The 13,429-nt window shown below is 66.2% G+C and overlaps 1 protein-coding gene across 3 annotated transcripts; it reads left to right on the top strand.

The window, feature by feature from the left end:
* The first annotated feature begins 2,765 nt into the window (after positions 1-2,765).
* On the top strand, positions 2,766-12,459 carry PLCD3 (phospholipase C delta 3). Of its 3 annotated transcripts, none has more exons than XM_084301065.1 (16): positions 2,766-2,936; positions 4,663-4,821; positions 5,800-6,028; positions 6,119-6,248; positions 6,746-6,971; positions 7,836-8,037; positions 8,120-8,264; positions 8,363-8,515; positions 8,591-8,773; positions 8,855-8,881; positions 9,392-9,551; positions 10,016-10,132; positions 10,231-10,379; positions 10,692-10,827; positions 11,520-11,669; positions 11,751-12,459. In XM_084301065.1, the coding sequence occupies exons 1-16, from the start codon at positions 2,834-2,836 to the stop codon at positions 11,837-11,839; spliced, it is 2,358 nt and encodes a 785-aa protein (XP_084157191.1). In that variant the 5' UTR covers positions 2,766-2,833; the 3' UTR covers positions 11,840-12,459. The 3 variants fall into 3 exon arrangements, with proteins under 3 accessions (XP_084157191.1, XP_084157190.1, XP_084157192.1); XM_084301064.1 differs by having other exon boundaries at positions 8,588-8,773; XM_084301066.1 differs by lacking the exon at positions 2,766-2,936 and adding an exon at positions 3,854-3,910 and having other exon boundaries at positions 8,588-8,773.
* The last annotated feature ends 970 nt before the right edge of the window (positions 12,460-13,429 follow it).

The following is a 13,429-nucleotide window of genomic DNA, read 5'->3' as shown; positions in this document are numbered from 1 at the left end:
GATCTTCCAAAACTCGCTCGGTGTCGGCAGCTGAATTCCTGCCCGTGCAATTCCCCTCGGGGGCCGAGGGCTTGGAGCGGGGCCAGGGCAGAGCCCGGCTATCCGGTTGCAAGTGCATTTCGGGGTGGATGCAGCTGCTTTCCGAAGTTTTCCAGCAGAGAAAGAGGCGTTTTGCATCAATACATCAAATGCCTTCATTTTTGCATAAATAACACCAAATGCCTTAATTTCTGCATAAATACACCAAATGCCTTCTGCAGCTCCTGAATGGGTAAAAGTCACGGGCCAAGCACAAGGGGGCACTGCCCTGGGCTCTGCTGCCCCTGTTTAAAATTCCCCAAGTCCCCATGTCCCCAAAGGCCTCAGTACCCCAAAAACACGCCCGAGGGGCTGCCCAGATGTTCCCCCCAGCTGCCCTCATGTGCTCCCAGCTCACCCAGGTATTCCACCGTGGTGCCCAGACTCCACCTCACGCTGCCCAGGTGTTGCCCTGGATCCTCAGACGTTGCTCCAGGATGCTCACAGACCATCCAGGACACCCGAGTGTTGCTCCAGGGGCCCGAGGGTCTCCCTTGACGTAGAGGTGTTGCTCCAGGATAACCAGAGGTGGCCCCAGGGATGCCCCGATGTCATTCTGTGTTGCCCTGGGTGTACAGATGCTGCCCCAGGGTGCCCAGAGGTCACACCAAGGTACCCAGATGTTGCTCCAGGACAACCAGAGGTTGCTCCAGGGATGCCCAGATGTTGCCCTAGATTTACAGATGTCCCCCCAGAGTGCTCAGAGATTGCCCATAGTGCCCAGATGTCACCCCAGGGTGCCCAGATGTTGCAGGGTGCCCTCCGGTCCCACATGTGGCCGCAGTCGCCCTCTCCCTGACCAGTGATGTTCCCCCCCCGCCCCGTGCTGTGGTTCCCATTTCCTTGCTTTGTGCTGCAGCTCCTGGTCCCCACGTCCCGGCCTGGGGCAGCCTCTTGTCCCCCGGTGCTGGCAGTTTTGGCTAGAAGTGGTGCCAGCCAGGTGGCGGCAGCCCTTGCCACCAGCACAGGGCTTGAAATCAATGCCTGGTTCGGGTGGAGGGGCCAGGGCCAGGGAGCCTGGGATGGGGCTGGGGGCTCTCCTTCTGCGCCCACCCACCCATCCATCCCCTCCGACCTCACCTGAGCAAGGAGAGAGCCTGCCACAGCTGGGGGAGAGGTGGAAATGGGTACAAATGGAGTGAATTGGGGTAAATCCCACATATCTGCACACACACGTGTATGCACACACACACACACGCACACGCACGCACACACGTGCACAGCTGTGCACACAGCCGCATGCACACCTGCAGGGGTGCACACACGTGCCATGCACACACGTCCTCCGCGGTGTCACGTGGGGGCGAGGGGATGCAGTGGCACAGCTCCTTCGCTGCAGGCCTTGGTGCCAAAAGCTTTGGTGCCAGGCTCCAGACCCCAGCTGTGGCGTGACCCCAGGCAAGGCCACCACGTCCCGCACCACCGACACGGCCGTGTCCCCGTGTGCCACCAGGCTGCCACCACCCCGGTAGGCCAGCACAGCGTCACCCAGCCCGAGCGCACCGGGTGCCACCGGGGCTGGGACGAGGCGCTGTCGCTGTCCGCAGGCGTGGTGGCACAGGGGTGGCCCACGGGTCCCTCCTGGTGCTGGGCACCAGCTCCGGCACCGGCAGCCGTGTCCCCGGGCAGAGCGGGGGCCTGTGCCGGAGATGGGGGGCCCCTGGTGTAGGGCCCTGGGTTCAACCCCCCCGGTACTGCTCCCCCCCAGTACCGACCCCCTCTGGTGCCACCCCACTCCGGTGCTGAACCCCCCCGGTACTGACACCCCCGGTGCTGAACCCCCCAGGTGCAATCCCCCCGGTGCTGCCCCCCCCCCATATGGATCCCCGCCGGTACCGCCCCCCCTCGGTGCAATCCCTTCGGTACCGCCCCTCTCCGGTGCCTCCCCCCCCGGTACCGACCCTCCTCGACACAGACCCTCCCAGTGCAGAATCCCTCCGGTACCAACCCCACCCCCGCGGTGCAATCCCCCCGGTGCCGCCCCCCTCCCGTAACGAACCTCCCGGTACCGACCCCCCACCGGTGCCGACCCCCCAGTAACGACCCCCCCGGTACCGACCCCCTCCAGTGCTGAACCCTCCGGTACCGAAGCCCCGGTGCCCCCCCGGTGCAATCCCCCCGGTGCCGAATCCCTTCAGTACCGGGCCCCCAGGTGCCCCCCGTTACCGAACCCCCCCGGTACCCAAGCCCTCGGTGCCCCCCCCCCCCCGGTGCCGCCCCCTCGGTACTGAATCCCCTGTTGCCCCCCCCCGGTGCTGAAACCCCCTGTTACCGACCCCCCCGGTACCGACTCCCCCCTTTGCAATCCCTCCGGTACCGACCCACCCAGTACCGAGCCCCCCGGTCCTGAATCCCCTGTTCCCCCCCCCCCCGGTGCAACCCCCCCGTTGCCGAACCCCCCGGTACCGAGCCCCCCGGTACCTAAGCCCCCTGTGCTCCCCCCCCGGTGGCGAACCCCCCCCGGTACCGACCCCCCCCCGTTGCAATCCCTCCGGTACCGACCACCCCCCAGTACCGACCCCCCCCCCCGGTACTGACCCCCTGGCCCCCCCCCGCTGCCCCCCCCCTCCCGGCCGGGTTACGCCTCCCGGGCCCCTCCCGGCCCTTCCCCGCTCCGGGCCCCGGTCCCGGCGGGGCCGCCCTTCCCCTCCCCTCCCCTCCCCTCCCGTCCCGTCCCCTCCCCGCCGCCTCCGCCCAGCCCGGGGGGGGGGAGCCCCGGGGGCCCGGCGGACACCGGCAGCACCGGGCCCTCGCCATGATCTGCGGGCGGAGGGCGCGTCCCGGCCCCGAACAGCCCCGGCCCCCCCCGGACGGGGCCGGTGGCCCCCGCCGAGCCGGCAGAGCCTTCAGGAAGATGGGTGAGGGCCGGGGGGGGCACCGGGGGAGGGTCCCGTACTGTCCCGTACTGTCCCGTACTGTCCCGTTATCCCCCCAACCCCCCGCAGCAGCGAGGGTCCCCGGTTGGGCGGTGTCCCCAAAGGTGGGCGAGGTCCCCGCGGTGGGGGGGTCACCGTGATTTTGGGGTCCCCGCAGTCGGAGGCTCCCCATTGCCAGGGGTGTCCCCATGGCTGGGGGGGTCCCTATTGCTGGGGGGGGTCCCCACTGCAAGCAGAAGGGGACAGAGCCCTTGTCACCCCTGTGCCACCCCCTCTGGGTGACCAGTGCCTGTCCCGTGGGGTGCAGGGGGACAATGGGCTCGGGGCTCGGGGTGGTGGCAGGGGGCTGGGTATGGCCCCACATGGGGGGGGGGGTCCTGGTTTGGGTCTTGTCGCGGGTGTCGGGGCAGGAGCTTGGCTCCAGTGGCTTCAGGCGCGTGTCCGTGCGTCCTGGTGCCCGGCTGTCTGGGTGTCCCTGCATCAGTGCACCCGTCCGTCCGTCTGTCCATGCGTCCGTGTGTCCTCGCATGGCTGCACCTGTATGTGCAGGCGTCCCTGCAGCCCTACAGCCTGCAGCCCTACCCGTCTGTATGTCCCCGCACCCACGCGTCCTCCCACGGCGTGGTCAGCTCCTGGCCCCCGGCTGTGGCTCATGTGCGGGCTGCCGCTGCCAGGCGAGGACGTGGCCCGATGGGGACAGGGACAGATCCCCCAGGAGGTGTCACAGGAGGTGGTGGCAGAGATGGTGGCCGCGTCCCCGAGGCTGTGGCCAGCTCAGGGACCCGAAACTGCCGTTTCCCACCCCAGGAGGAGCATTCCTGAAGGGCGCGGGGGCACAGTCACTGGGGCCGTTCTCCAAGAATGGTTGCAAAAAAAACCAACAAAACAACTGAAAAAAAAAAAAAAAAAGGAGGAGGAAATAACTTTCATGGAGAATGGACGGAAAAGTCCTGGTGGTGAGGCTGTGGGTGTGCAGGTCCCCCGAGGCCACCCCGTCATTGTGCCCAGCTTGGTCACAGCCCCGTCCGGGCAGGGACCGTCACCGCCGCGTGGTCCCCGCCAGCCCCGGGGGTGCGGTTGGGGCTGCAGGGGACGGGTGAGGGCCCGCCTGCTGCCAGCAATCCCACACCGGATTTGGGCGGCTTTGCTGGGATCCAGCAGCCTTGGCCCGAGGGCTGGGCTCCGTGACCGCTGCCGTGCCCTGTCCCGGCCCTGCAGTGCCCAAATTGGGCTGATGGCAGTGGCTTGTCCTGTCCCATCCTGTCACATCCCGTCCCGTCCTGTCCCGTCCCGTCCCATCGTGTCCAGTCCCGTCCCGTCCCAGCCCAGCCCAGCCCATCTGTCCTGCCCTATACTACTCCATCCCATCCTGTCATATATGTTCCATCCACCCTTTTCTATCCCATCCAACCTGTCCCATCTTGTCCTGTCGTGTCCTATATGTATTGTCACATCCTGTCATGTATGTCCCATTCCATCCCAAACCGTTGTCCTGTCCTGTCCATCTTGTTGTGTCATGTCCCGTGCCATCCCATCCCATCCCATCCCATCCCATCCCATCCCATCCCATCCCATCCCATCCCATCCCATCGTGTGCCCTGCACCGTGCACGTACCCACACTCTGATGCGCACAGAGCCCCCCCCATTCCCACCCGGTGCCCCCGGTGCCCCCACCCCGGTGCACCCATGGGGCCGGTCCCCTCGCAGGGCTGACGGAGGACGAGGACATCCAGCTGATGCTGCGGGGCTCGCTGCTGCGCAAGGTGAAGTCGCGGCGGGCGAAGGAGCGGCTGTACCGCCTGCAGGAGGACGGCATGACCGTCTGGTTCGAGCGGCGCTTCAGGCGCGCCCCCTCCAAGCAGATCTGTAGGTGCTGGCGCTGGGGGGGGCGTCCCCAGGGTCCCCGGGCTGGGTCCTGCTGGCCTCGAATTGCGGGGAGCGGTGGGGAGGGGGGCAGAGCCCCAGCCCACGTGGGTGCGGGTGGGAGCCGGGATCTGGACCCCAACTCAGCCACGGCCCCCCCCTCCTTGAGCTTGCTTTGCCCCCAGCCATGGACCAGTGCCTCCCAGTGCCTCCCAGTACATCCCATTCCACCCAGTGCATCCCAGTGCCTTCCAGTACATCTCAATGCATTCCAGTGTGTCCCAGTGCACCCAGTGTATCCCATTGCCTCGCAGTGTACCCATTGCCTCCCAGGGCATCCCATTACATCCCCGTGCATCCCAGTGCACCCCCTTGTGACCCAGTGCACCCGGTGTATCCCATTGCCTCTCAGTACATCCCATCACATCCCAGTGCACCCAGTTTCTTCCACTGTGCCCATTGCCTTCCACTGCCCCCAGTGCCTCCCAGTGCCTCCCAGTGCCCCCCAGCCGAGCCCCCAGAGCCCACTCCCTTTGCTCTCCCCCTCAGGACTGGCGCAGGGACCCGGCTCCATCCTGGCCGGGCTCTGTCCCCACTGCCTGGCGTCACCCAGCTCTCTCCACACTCACTGGGACGTCTGCCCAGTGCTGGCACTGCTGCGAGACGGCGCCATCCCCCCACTGGCGTCACCACCCCCATCCCCGCAGGGGACCCGCTGGGCCCCGTCTCGCCTGGGATTAGTGGCTTCAGCACTGCTGCAGCGTCAGCTGCACCGAGAGCGCCCGGTCCCTGCCCACAGCACCCTGGGGAGCAGAGGGGACACCCGGCACTGCCATGGGGACACCGGGGGTGGCCGCCAGCGGGGTGCTGGGGCACAGTGGGCGGGGGCGATCCCACGGCCGTGCTGAGCCATCGGCTCGGCTGGGGACCGGTGGCTGCCTCCACACGGGGTGGGGACCGTCACGGCGCGTGTCCCCGCAGTCTCCGTGATGCACATCGAGGGCGTGCGCCAGGGCCACCAGTCGGAGGGGCTGCGCAAGTACGGCGGCTCCTTCCCCGAGCGGCACTGCTTCACCATCGTCTTCAAGGGCAAGCGCAAGAACCTCGACCTGGCGGCGCGGGGCGAGGAGGACGCCCAGCACTGGGTGCAGGGGCTCACCAAGCTGATGGCGCGGCTGCAGGCCATGAACCAGAGGGAGAAACTCGACCAGTATCCTCTGTGGGACAGCGGGGCACGGTGTGGGGACAGCCCGGGGACAGTCTGGGGACAGCCTGGGGCGCTTTCCTTAGCACGGTGCAGCTGGATCCACGGCATCCTGCAGCGAGCCGACAAGAACAAGGACAACAAGATGTGCTTCCAGGAGGTGAAGAGCATGCTGCGGATGATCAACATCGACATGAATGACATCTACGCCTACAAGCTCTTCAAGGTACCCACCCTGTGCCCCGTCACCCGCTGTCACCTGGCTGAGGGCACCCCGGCTCCTTCCCTGCCCAACGCAGAGGACTGTCAAACTCATGGCACCCTGAGCGCTGCCAATGTCCAGGTCGTCTTGTGATGGGAGCTGTCCCCACGCTGTCCCCACATGGCTCCATTGGTCCCCAGGGTGTGACACCTCCCCAGGTGGCTCTTTGGGGACAGCAGCACCTCCCCAGGGCCCTTTACCCCTAGGGAAACTGAGGCACGGCGCTCTGCTTGGCTCCATCCTGAGCTTGGGGGGCATAGGGACTGTGGGGACACAGCGGGGATGTGACCCGCGTGCTCCAGGTGACAGAGGGCAGGTGGGGGACACAGAGGGGACACCCACTATGCATCCCCAAGCCCCCTGGCAGGTAGCCGAGACCCCCAAACTCATCACACAGACTCCCAGCCTGGGTGGGTCTGGCCAAGGGGACAGTCCCTGAGGCCGGGCCGTGGTCCCATCAGGAGTGCGACCGCTCGGGCGACGAGCGGCTGGAGGGCCGGGAGCTGGAGGAGTTCTGCCGGCGGCTGCTGCGGCGGCCGGAGCTGGAGGAGCTCTTCGGGCACTACTCGGGCGAGGACTGCGTGCTGTCGGCCGAGGAGCTGCGCGAGTTCCTGCGTGACCAGGGCGAGGAGGCCACCCTGCGCCAGGCCCGCGCCATCATCCACGCCTACGAGCTCAACGAGAAGGGTAGGGACGGGGATGTCCCACGATGAGGACGGCAAGCTTGGCGGGTGGCCTGGGTGTGGAGCAAAAGGGGTGGCAGCTCATGGGGGGGACGTGGTGGTGTCCCCCAGGTGAGCACAAGGCTCTCCAGGGCTGGGGTGCGTGGCTCTGTGTCCCTCTGGTCCTTCCCTTGTGGTGGCACCGGGTGGCAGTGCGCCAACACATAAGGGTGGAGGTGGACACCAAAGGGACCTCCACGTCCTTAGTGCCATAGTGCCGGTCCCACAGAGAATGTGGCACAGCCCAGGGACGGGGGACAGCAGGGCGGGGACAGTTGTCTCCATGTCACCAGCAGGACGTGGGACATCTGAGTGGAGGTGGGACATCAAGGGGACCTCCACATCCCCTGGGTGTATGACGCCAGGTGGGCATGGTGCTATCAGGACAGGGGACATCTGGGTGGAGACAAAACCTCCATTTCCCACGGGAGCTGAGATGCCAGCCCCAGGGTGGATGTGGCGCTGCCTGGGGCTATTGGGCAGCGATGGGACACCAAGGGGACATTTGTGTCCTCTGGGTACTGCAGTACGAGGCCTGGGGGTGCTATCAAAATGGGGGACGTTGGGGTGGGGACAGGGAACTTCCATATCTTGTGGGTGCCACCATGCCAGGTCCAGGGTGGTCGAGGCAGAGGCGGATGGAGGACGTCAGGGTGGGCATGGCACACCCAAGGGGACTCGCATGTTCCCTGGGTGCCACAGCGCCGGGCCTGGGGTGAACATGGCACTGCCAGGAGACAGGGGACACCCACATGGGGACAATGCATGCGGGGCCACCCTGCCGGCTGCATGCCAGCCCTCTGCGACTCCCCTCTGCTGCGTCCCTCAGCCAGGCAGCAGGACCTGATGATGCTGGACGGCTTCATGATGTACCTGCTCTCGGCCGCCGGTGACATCCTCAACCAGGAGCACACCAAGGTGCACCAGGACATGAGCCAGCCCCTGTGCCACTACTTCATCTCCTCCTCCCACAACACCTACCTGACCCACAACCAGATCGGCGGCACCAGCAGCACCGAAGCCTACGTCAGGTGGGTGCCGTGAGGTGCCCGTGGGCACGGCGGGGTCACTGCGGGTGGCGCGGGGACTCACCTGGCGGCGGCGCGGTGGCAGGGCGCTGATGACGGGCTGCCGCTGCGTGGAGCTGGACTGCTGGGAAGGTGCCGACGGGGAGCCTGTCATCTACCACGGCCACACGCTCACCTCCAAAATCCTCTTCCGCGATGTCATTGAGAGCATCCGCGATTACGCCTTCAAGGTGAGGCCGGCGCTGGTAGCCCCGGGGTGGGTGCTGGGTGCCCGGTGCTCAGCGCTGCCTGTCCCCATCCCCGTTCCCATCCCTGTTCCCGTCCCCAGCGATCGCCCTACCCCGTCATCCTCTCCCTGGAGAACCACTGCGGGCTGGAGCAGCAGGCCACCATGGCCCGGCACATGAAGGCCATCCTCGGGGACATGCTGCTGACGCAGCCGCTGGACGGGCAGGACCCCGACAACCTCCCGTCCCCAGAGGTGAGGCCACCCCGCCTGCCGCCGCATCCCCGTGTCCCCAGCCCGCCCTGAGCTCGGCCCTTTGTCCTGCAGCAGCTGAAGGGGAAGGTCCTGGTGAAGGGCAAGAAGCTGCCAGAGCCGTGGGGTGAGCCCCGGGGTGTCACCGCCGCCCCCGACCCTGAGGAAGAGGAGGAAGAGGAGGAGAAGAAAGAAGAGGAGGAGGAAGTGGAGGAAGAAGAGGAGGAGGAAGAGAGGCTGCAGGAGAGAAGCAGCCAGCGGGTAAGGGGCTCTCCTGGGGCTGTGCTGGGCAGGTGAGCACTGTGGCGTCCCCCAGCACAGCCTCGCTCTCTCCTCTTCCAGTCGCTGCAGGAGATCCAACCGCTGCAGGTGGGTCGGGTGCTGGAGGCGGGTGGGGGCCACGGGGGGCGAGCGGCTGTCACTGCCCAGCTTGGGGAACCCCCGGTGGTGCCTCTCTTGCCCTGTGGGGTCTGGTGCTCAATTTCTGGGATGTTCTTGGGAACACCATGGCCTTGGGTCTCCATCACCTTGGGGCGTCCATCACCTCGCAGTCTCCATTGCCTTGGGGAGGGTTCTCCATCGCCTTGGTTTTCCATCACCTCGTGGTCTCCACCACCTTGAGGTCTGCATCACCTCAAGTTCCCCATTGCTTTGGGCTGTCCATCACCTCAGGTTCTCCATCTCCTTGGGGTCTCTGATATATTGGCTTGCCCATTGCTTTGGGGTCTCCATCGCCTTGGAGATCTTTGATGCCTCAGGTTCTCCATCACTGTGGTAGCCTCCATAGCCTTGTTGGTCTCAGCGCCAGCGGTGTGGGGGCTCTGAGGACCCTCAGGCAGGTGGCTGCTGGTGGCCCTGATGCCACGGTGGCTCCTGCAGGCCAAGGACGCGTCGCAGGTGGCCCCAGAGCTGTCGGCGGTGGTGGTGTACTGCCAGGCCGTGCCCTTCCCTGGCCTGGCCCAGGCCCTGCAACACCCCCGGCCCTGCGAGATGTCCTCCTTCAGCGAGAGGAAGGCCCGGAGGCTCATCAAGGAGGCGGGTGAGGGCAGCGGGATGGGGACGGGGATGGGGACAGGGACATGGACGGAGCCACACCAGGCCACGGGTCAGGGCTGGACCTGGTGGGGATGCTCTGGGCCCTGCCATTGAGGTGGCTTCTTGGGTTGGGGACACACCGGCCACAGCCAGCTCAGGACTGGTGGGGCTGGGGGCTCTGGTTTGAAGGTCAGGGCTTGGGATGTGACACTGGGGGAGTATCTGGGGCCGGGGCCTGGGCTTTGGGCTCAGGCTCAGGGCCTGGGGTCTGCAGCCAAGGTCCAGGGTCAGGATCCGTGTTCAAGGTCTGAGGTTGGGGTCAGGTTTTGGGGTCCAGGCCAAGATTTGAGGTCTGCGCCCAGCTGGCTGGGCAGGGTCTTCGAGCGTCCCCTGGCACAGGGGTGTGGGCAGGACGCGTGGCACCCATGGGTGCTGCGGCCCCTGCCCTGCTCAGCTGGTGCCCTCCAGGCCCGGCGTTCGTGCGCTACAACGCCCGGCAGCTCAGCCGCATCTACCCGCTGGGGCTGAAGATGAACTCCTCCAACTACAACCCCCAGGAGATGTGGAACGCCGGCTGCCAGCTGGGTGAGCCCCCAGAACCCCTGGGCACCCCCAAACCGGCACCCCTGGGCCCAGCATCCAGCGTGATGCCCCTGTCCCCGTCCTCGTCCCTGTCCCCGCAGTGGCTCTCAACTTCCAGACGCCGGGCTACGAGATGGACCTGAACGCCGGGCGCTTCCTGGGCAATGGGTGCTGTGGCTACGTGCTGAAGCCCCCCTTCCTGCGCAGCCCCCACGTCGAGGGCCCCCGCTGCCTCGTGCTGCACATCAGGGTGAGCGTCCCCCCCTCCTGCCAGCGTGGGTGCCACCTGCAGCCCCGCTGGGTGACACCAAGCCCATGCCCGGCCAGGTGCCACCCACCTCTCTTCTGGGGACACTGGTGCTGTCCTTGCATCTCTCTGAGAACCACCCACATCCCTGCCCCTGGGTGGCACTGCCCCCATCCCAATGCCCACCCAGGTGCTGCCCATCTCCTGGGGGACACGAACCCTGTCCCCGCTCCCAGCCATGTGCCACCCTTGTCCCTTCCCCCGAGGCCACCGTCCCTGCCGTGCCGCCAGCCCCCTGCACCCTCTGGCCCGCAGGTCATCACGGCCCAGCAGCTGCCCAAGCTGAACCAGGAGAAGCGCAGCTCCATCGTGGACCCCTTCGTGCGGGTGGAGATCCACGGCGTGCCGGCCGACTGCAGCAAGCAGCAAACCGGCTACAGGAGCAACAACGGTGAGCGCGGCCGGGCCCCGGGGCACCCAGGGGTGGGGGGTCCTCCACGGCCCAGAGGTCCTCTGTGCGCCCCAGGCTGAGCTGGTACCCAGGGCATCCCAGTCCTCCCAGTTCTGCTTCCTCCTCCTGTCCAGTATACTCCAGTCTGGTCCCGGTGTCACTCCCATTTCCATCATCACTGCCTTGCTGGTCTCTCTTGTCATCCCCATCCCACCCAGTACAGCTCAGCCTGCTCCCAGTATGGCCCCCCCTTCCTGCCACTATACCCCAGCCTATCCCCATTGTCACCAACGTTCCCCCCGTGTACCTCAGCCTGCTCCCAGTGTCACCATCACTCCCCCAGTATACCCCAGCCTGGCCCAAATGTCACTCCCATTCCCCTGGTATACCACAGCCCAGTCCCAGTGTCACCATCATTCCCTCCAGTACGCGCCAGCCTGCTCCCATTGTGATCCCATTCCACCCAGTACATCCCAGCATGAACCCCATTCCTTCCAGTATACCCCAGTATACCACCCCCAGTGCCTCCCCCATTCCCTCACTCCCCCCACACCCCACCCTGGGGTGACACCTGAGCCACCAAAGACCCAAACCCAGTTGGGGCGAGCGCGGCGGCGGCGTGATGAGCCGGTCCCGTGCCCGGGGTGGCCATTGGCCGCGGTGGCCGTGCCCACCCTGACACGGTGCCACAGGCTTCAACCCACGCTGGGAGGAGACGCTGACCTTCCAGCTGCAGGCGCCCGAGCTGGCGCTTGTGCGCTTCGTGGTGGAGGACCACGACAGCACCTCCTGCAACGACTTCGTGGGGCAGTTCACCCTGCCCCTGGCCAGCATGCGGGAAGGTGGGTGGGCGCCCGCGCCCCGCTGCTGGGCTTTGGGAGGAACGGCCCCGCGCCCCCCGCTCAGCCCAGCTCTGTCCCCAGGGTATCGCCACATCCACCTGCTCTCCAAGGATGGGGCGTCCCTGTCCCCCGCCACGCTCTTCGTGCACGTTAAATGCAAGCGCCACTGAGGTCCCCGTGGCTGCGGTGAGGGGGGACGCCGCGTCCCCAGCCCGTGCTGCATGTGGGGTCGAGGTGCCCCTGTGTGGGGCTGGGCACCTGCCCGCGCTGTGGATGCCCCACTCCCTGCACGGGGCGCGGAGACAGGCTGGGGACACCGCTCGCCCATGTGTGGGACAGGGTGCCAGCTGGACAGGGTGCCAGCAGGGCGGGTTGGGGTCCCTGTGGGATTCGGGGACCCTGTTTGGGTCCCACGGTGCCACCCCATCTGCACACCCCGCTCTTCCCCTGTCATGGGGACAGGGACACTGTGACAGTCAGGACAGGGTGGCCAGGCCACCACCAGCCCAGCACGGCTCTGGGGGCACGATGAGTGACAGCAACCCCCCCGCAAACATCACCAGCCCCAGACACGCTTGATCCTGGCCCCTTGGGCTGTGGGGGTGGTGCCTGCCACCACGAGGTCCCCAAGGGGACCCTGACACTGCCACCACAGCTGTGGTGCTGAGCCTCCGCTTGGCTCAGCGACAAACGCAGGGCCAGCCATGTTCGGATCTGTGCTCGAGTACTGGCGATGGGCAGAGACCGATACCCGGCTGTCAAGCGAGTCGAATAAAGGTTTATTTTAACAGAGCCTGCCCAGTGTCCTTGTCACCTGCTGGCATCTGCAAGGGTGGCTTTGGTGGCCATGGGGAGCAGGAGGAGATGGTGGGAGCCCCCTTTTCTGATGTCCTCCCCCACACTGGGAGCTGGTTGGAGCCAGGTTTTGCTCGCCCCATGGTCCCACAGCCCCCAAAAGCCCCATGGCTCCTGGCTCCACTGCCCTCATGGTTGGTGTCCCCCTGTCACCACCATGGGGTGGCCCCCAGCTCTGTGGGGAGCAGGAGGGGACTCAGAGGTGCTTGCATAGGCGACAGGACCCTGGGCACCGGGCTGCAGCAGTGCTGGCAGCAGGGGCATGGTGGCTCCTGGTCCACCACTGAAGCCAAATCGGCCCAGGCTGGGGTAGGCAAACAGATGCCCATGGGGCAGGGACGTGCCATGGGGCACAAGAGCCACAGCGCGCAGGGGGACAAGGACACTGGGAGTGCATAGATGGGCGTTGGCTTTGCGTGCAGCTTTGGAAACCTTTGGCATGGAGATCAAGAGCATCTTGGAGCAATGGAAACAGGCGAGCTGAGAGTACCGGGGAGCAGAGACAAACCACGGGGCTGCACCATCATGCTGTGGTGACAGCGCAGCCCCCGCTGGCTACCAGCAGCATGGGGACAGGCAGCCTACCCTGCTGCTTCCCCACACTGAGTCCCAGTGCCTGCAGCATTTCCTGGAAGAGGCAGCACCGAGCTTCGCAGCAGGGCTGGGGTTTGCAGCAAGCTTCTCAGGGGTTGGTTTTCAAAGATGTCTTACGGTCTAGAGGGTTTCCATGGAAGAAAATGTTCCCTTCACCTCTGAGGCTCCCGCAGCACACAATGATGAGCCTGGTGGAAGAGGCACTGGGGTGGTTGGAGAGGCTGACCCCCCAGGGAAGGCTGATGGCACGTCACAGGGCAATCAGTGGCATGCGCGTTGCATTTCAGCGATTCAGAAAACCAGCGTGGACA

The sequence above is a fragment of the Netta rufina genome (assembly GCF_964035555.1).
Source record: "Netta rufina genome assembly, chromosome: 24".
NCBI classification, from domain to species: domain Eukaryota; kingdom Metazoa; phylum Chordata; class Aves; order Anseriformes; family Anatidae; genus Netta; species Netta rufina.
The sequence above is the reverse complement of the archived record's forward strand: the minus strand, read 5'-3'. Positions and strand labels throughout refer to the sequence as shown.

What these genes read in the sequence shown, in the direction of transcription:
- PLCD3 (XM_084301064.1), top strand. Translation starts at nt 2,834, where the DNA reads ATGATCTGCGGGCGGAGGGCGCGTCCCGGCCCCGAACAGCCCCGGCCC. An exon ending in AGGAGATCCAACCGCTGCAG is followed by an intron (nt 8,882 to 9,391) that starts GTGGGTCGGGTG and finishes TGGCTCCTGCAG; the next exon opens with GCCAAGGACGCGTCGCAGGT. An exon ending in GCCTCGTGCTGCACATCAGG is followed by an intron (nt 10,380 to 10,691) that starts GTGAGCGTCCCC and finishes TCTGGCCCGCAG; the next exon opens with GTCATCACGGCCCAGCAGCT.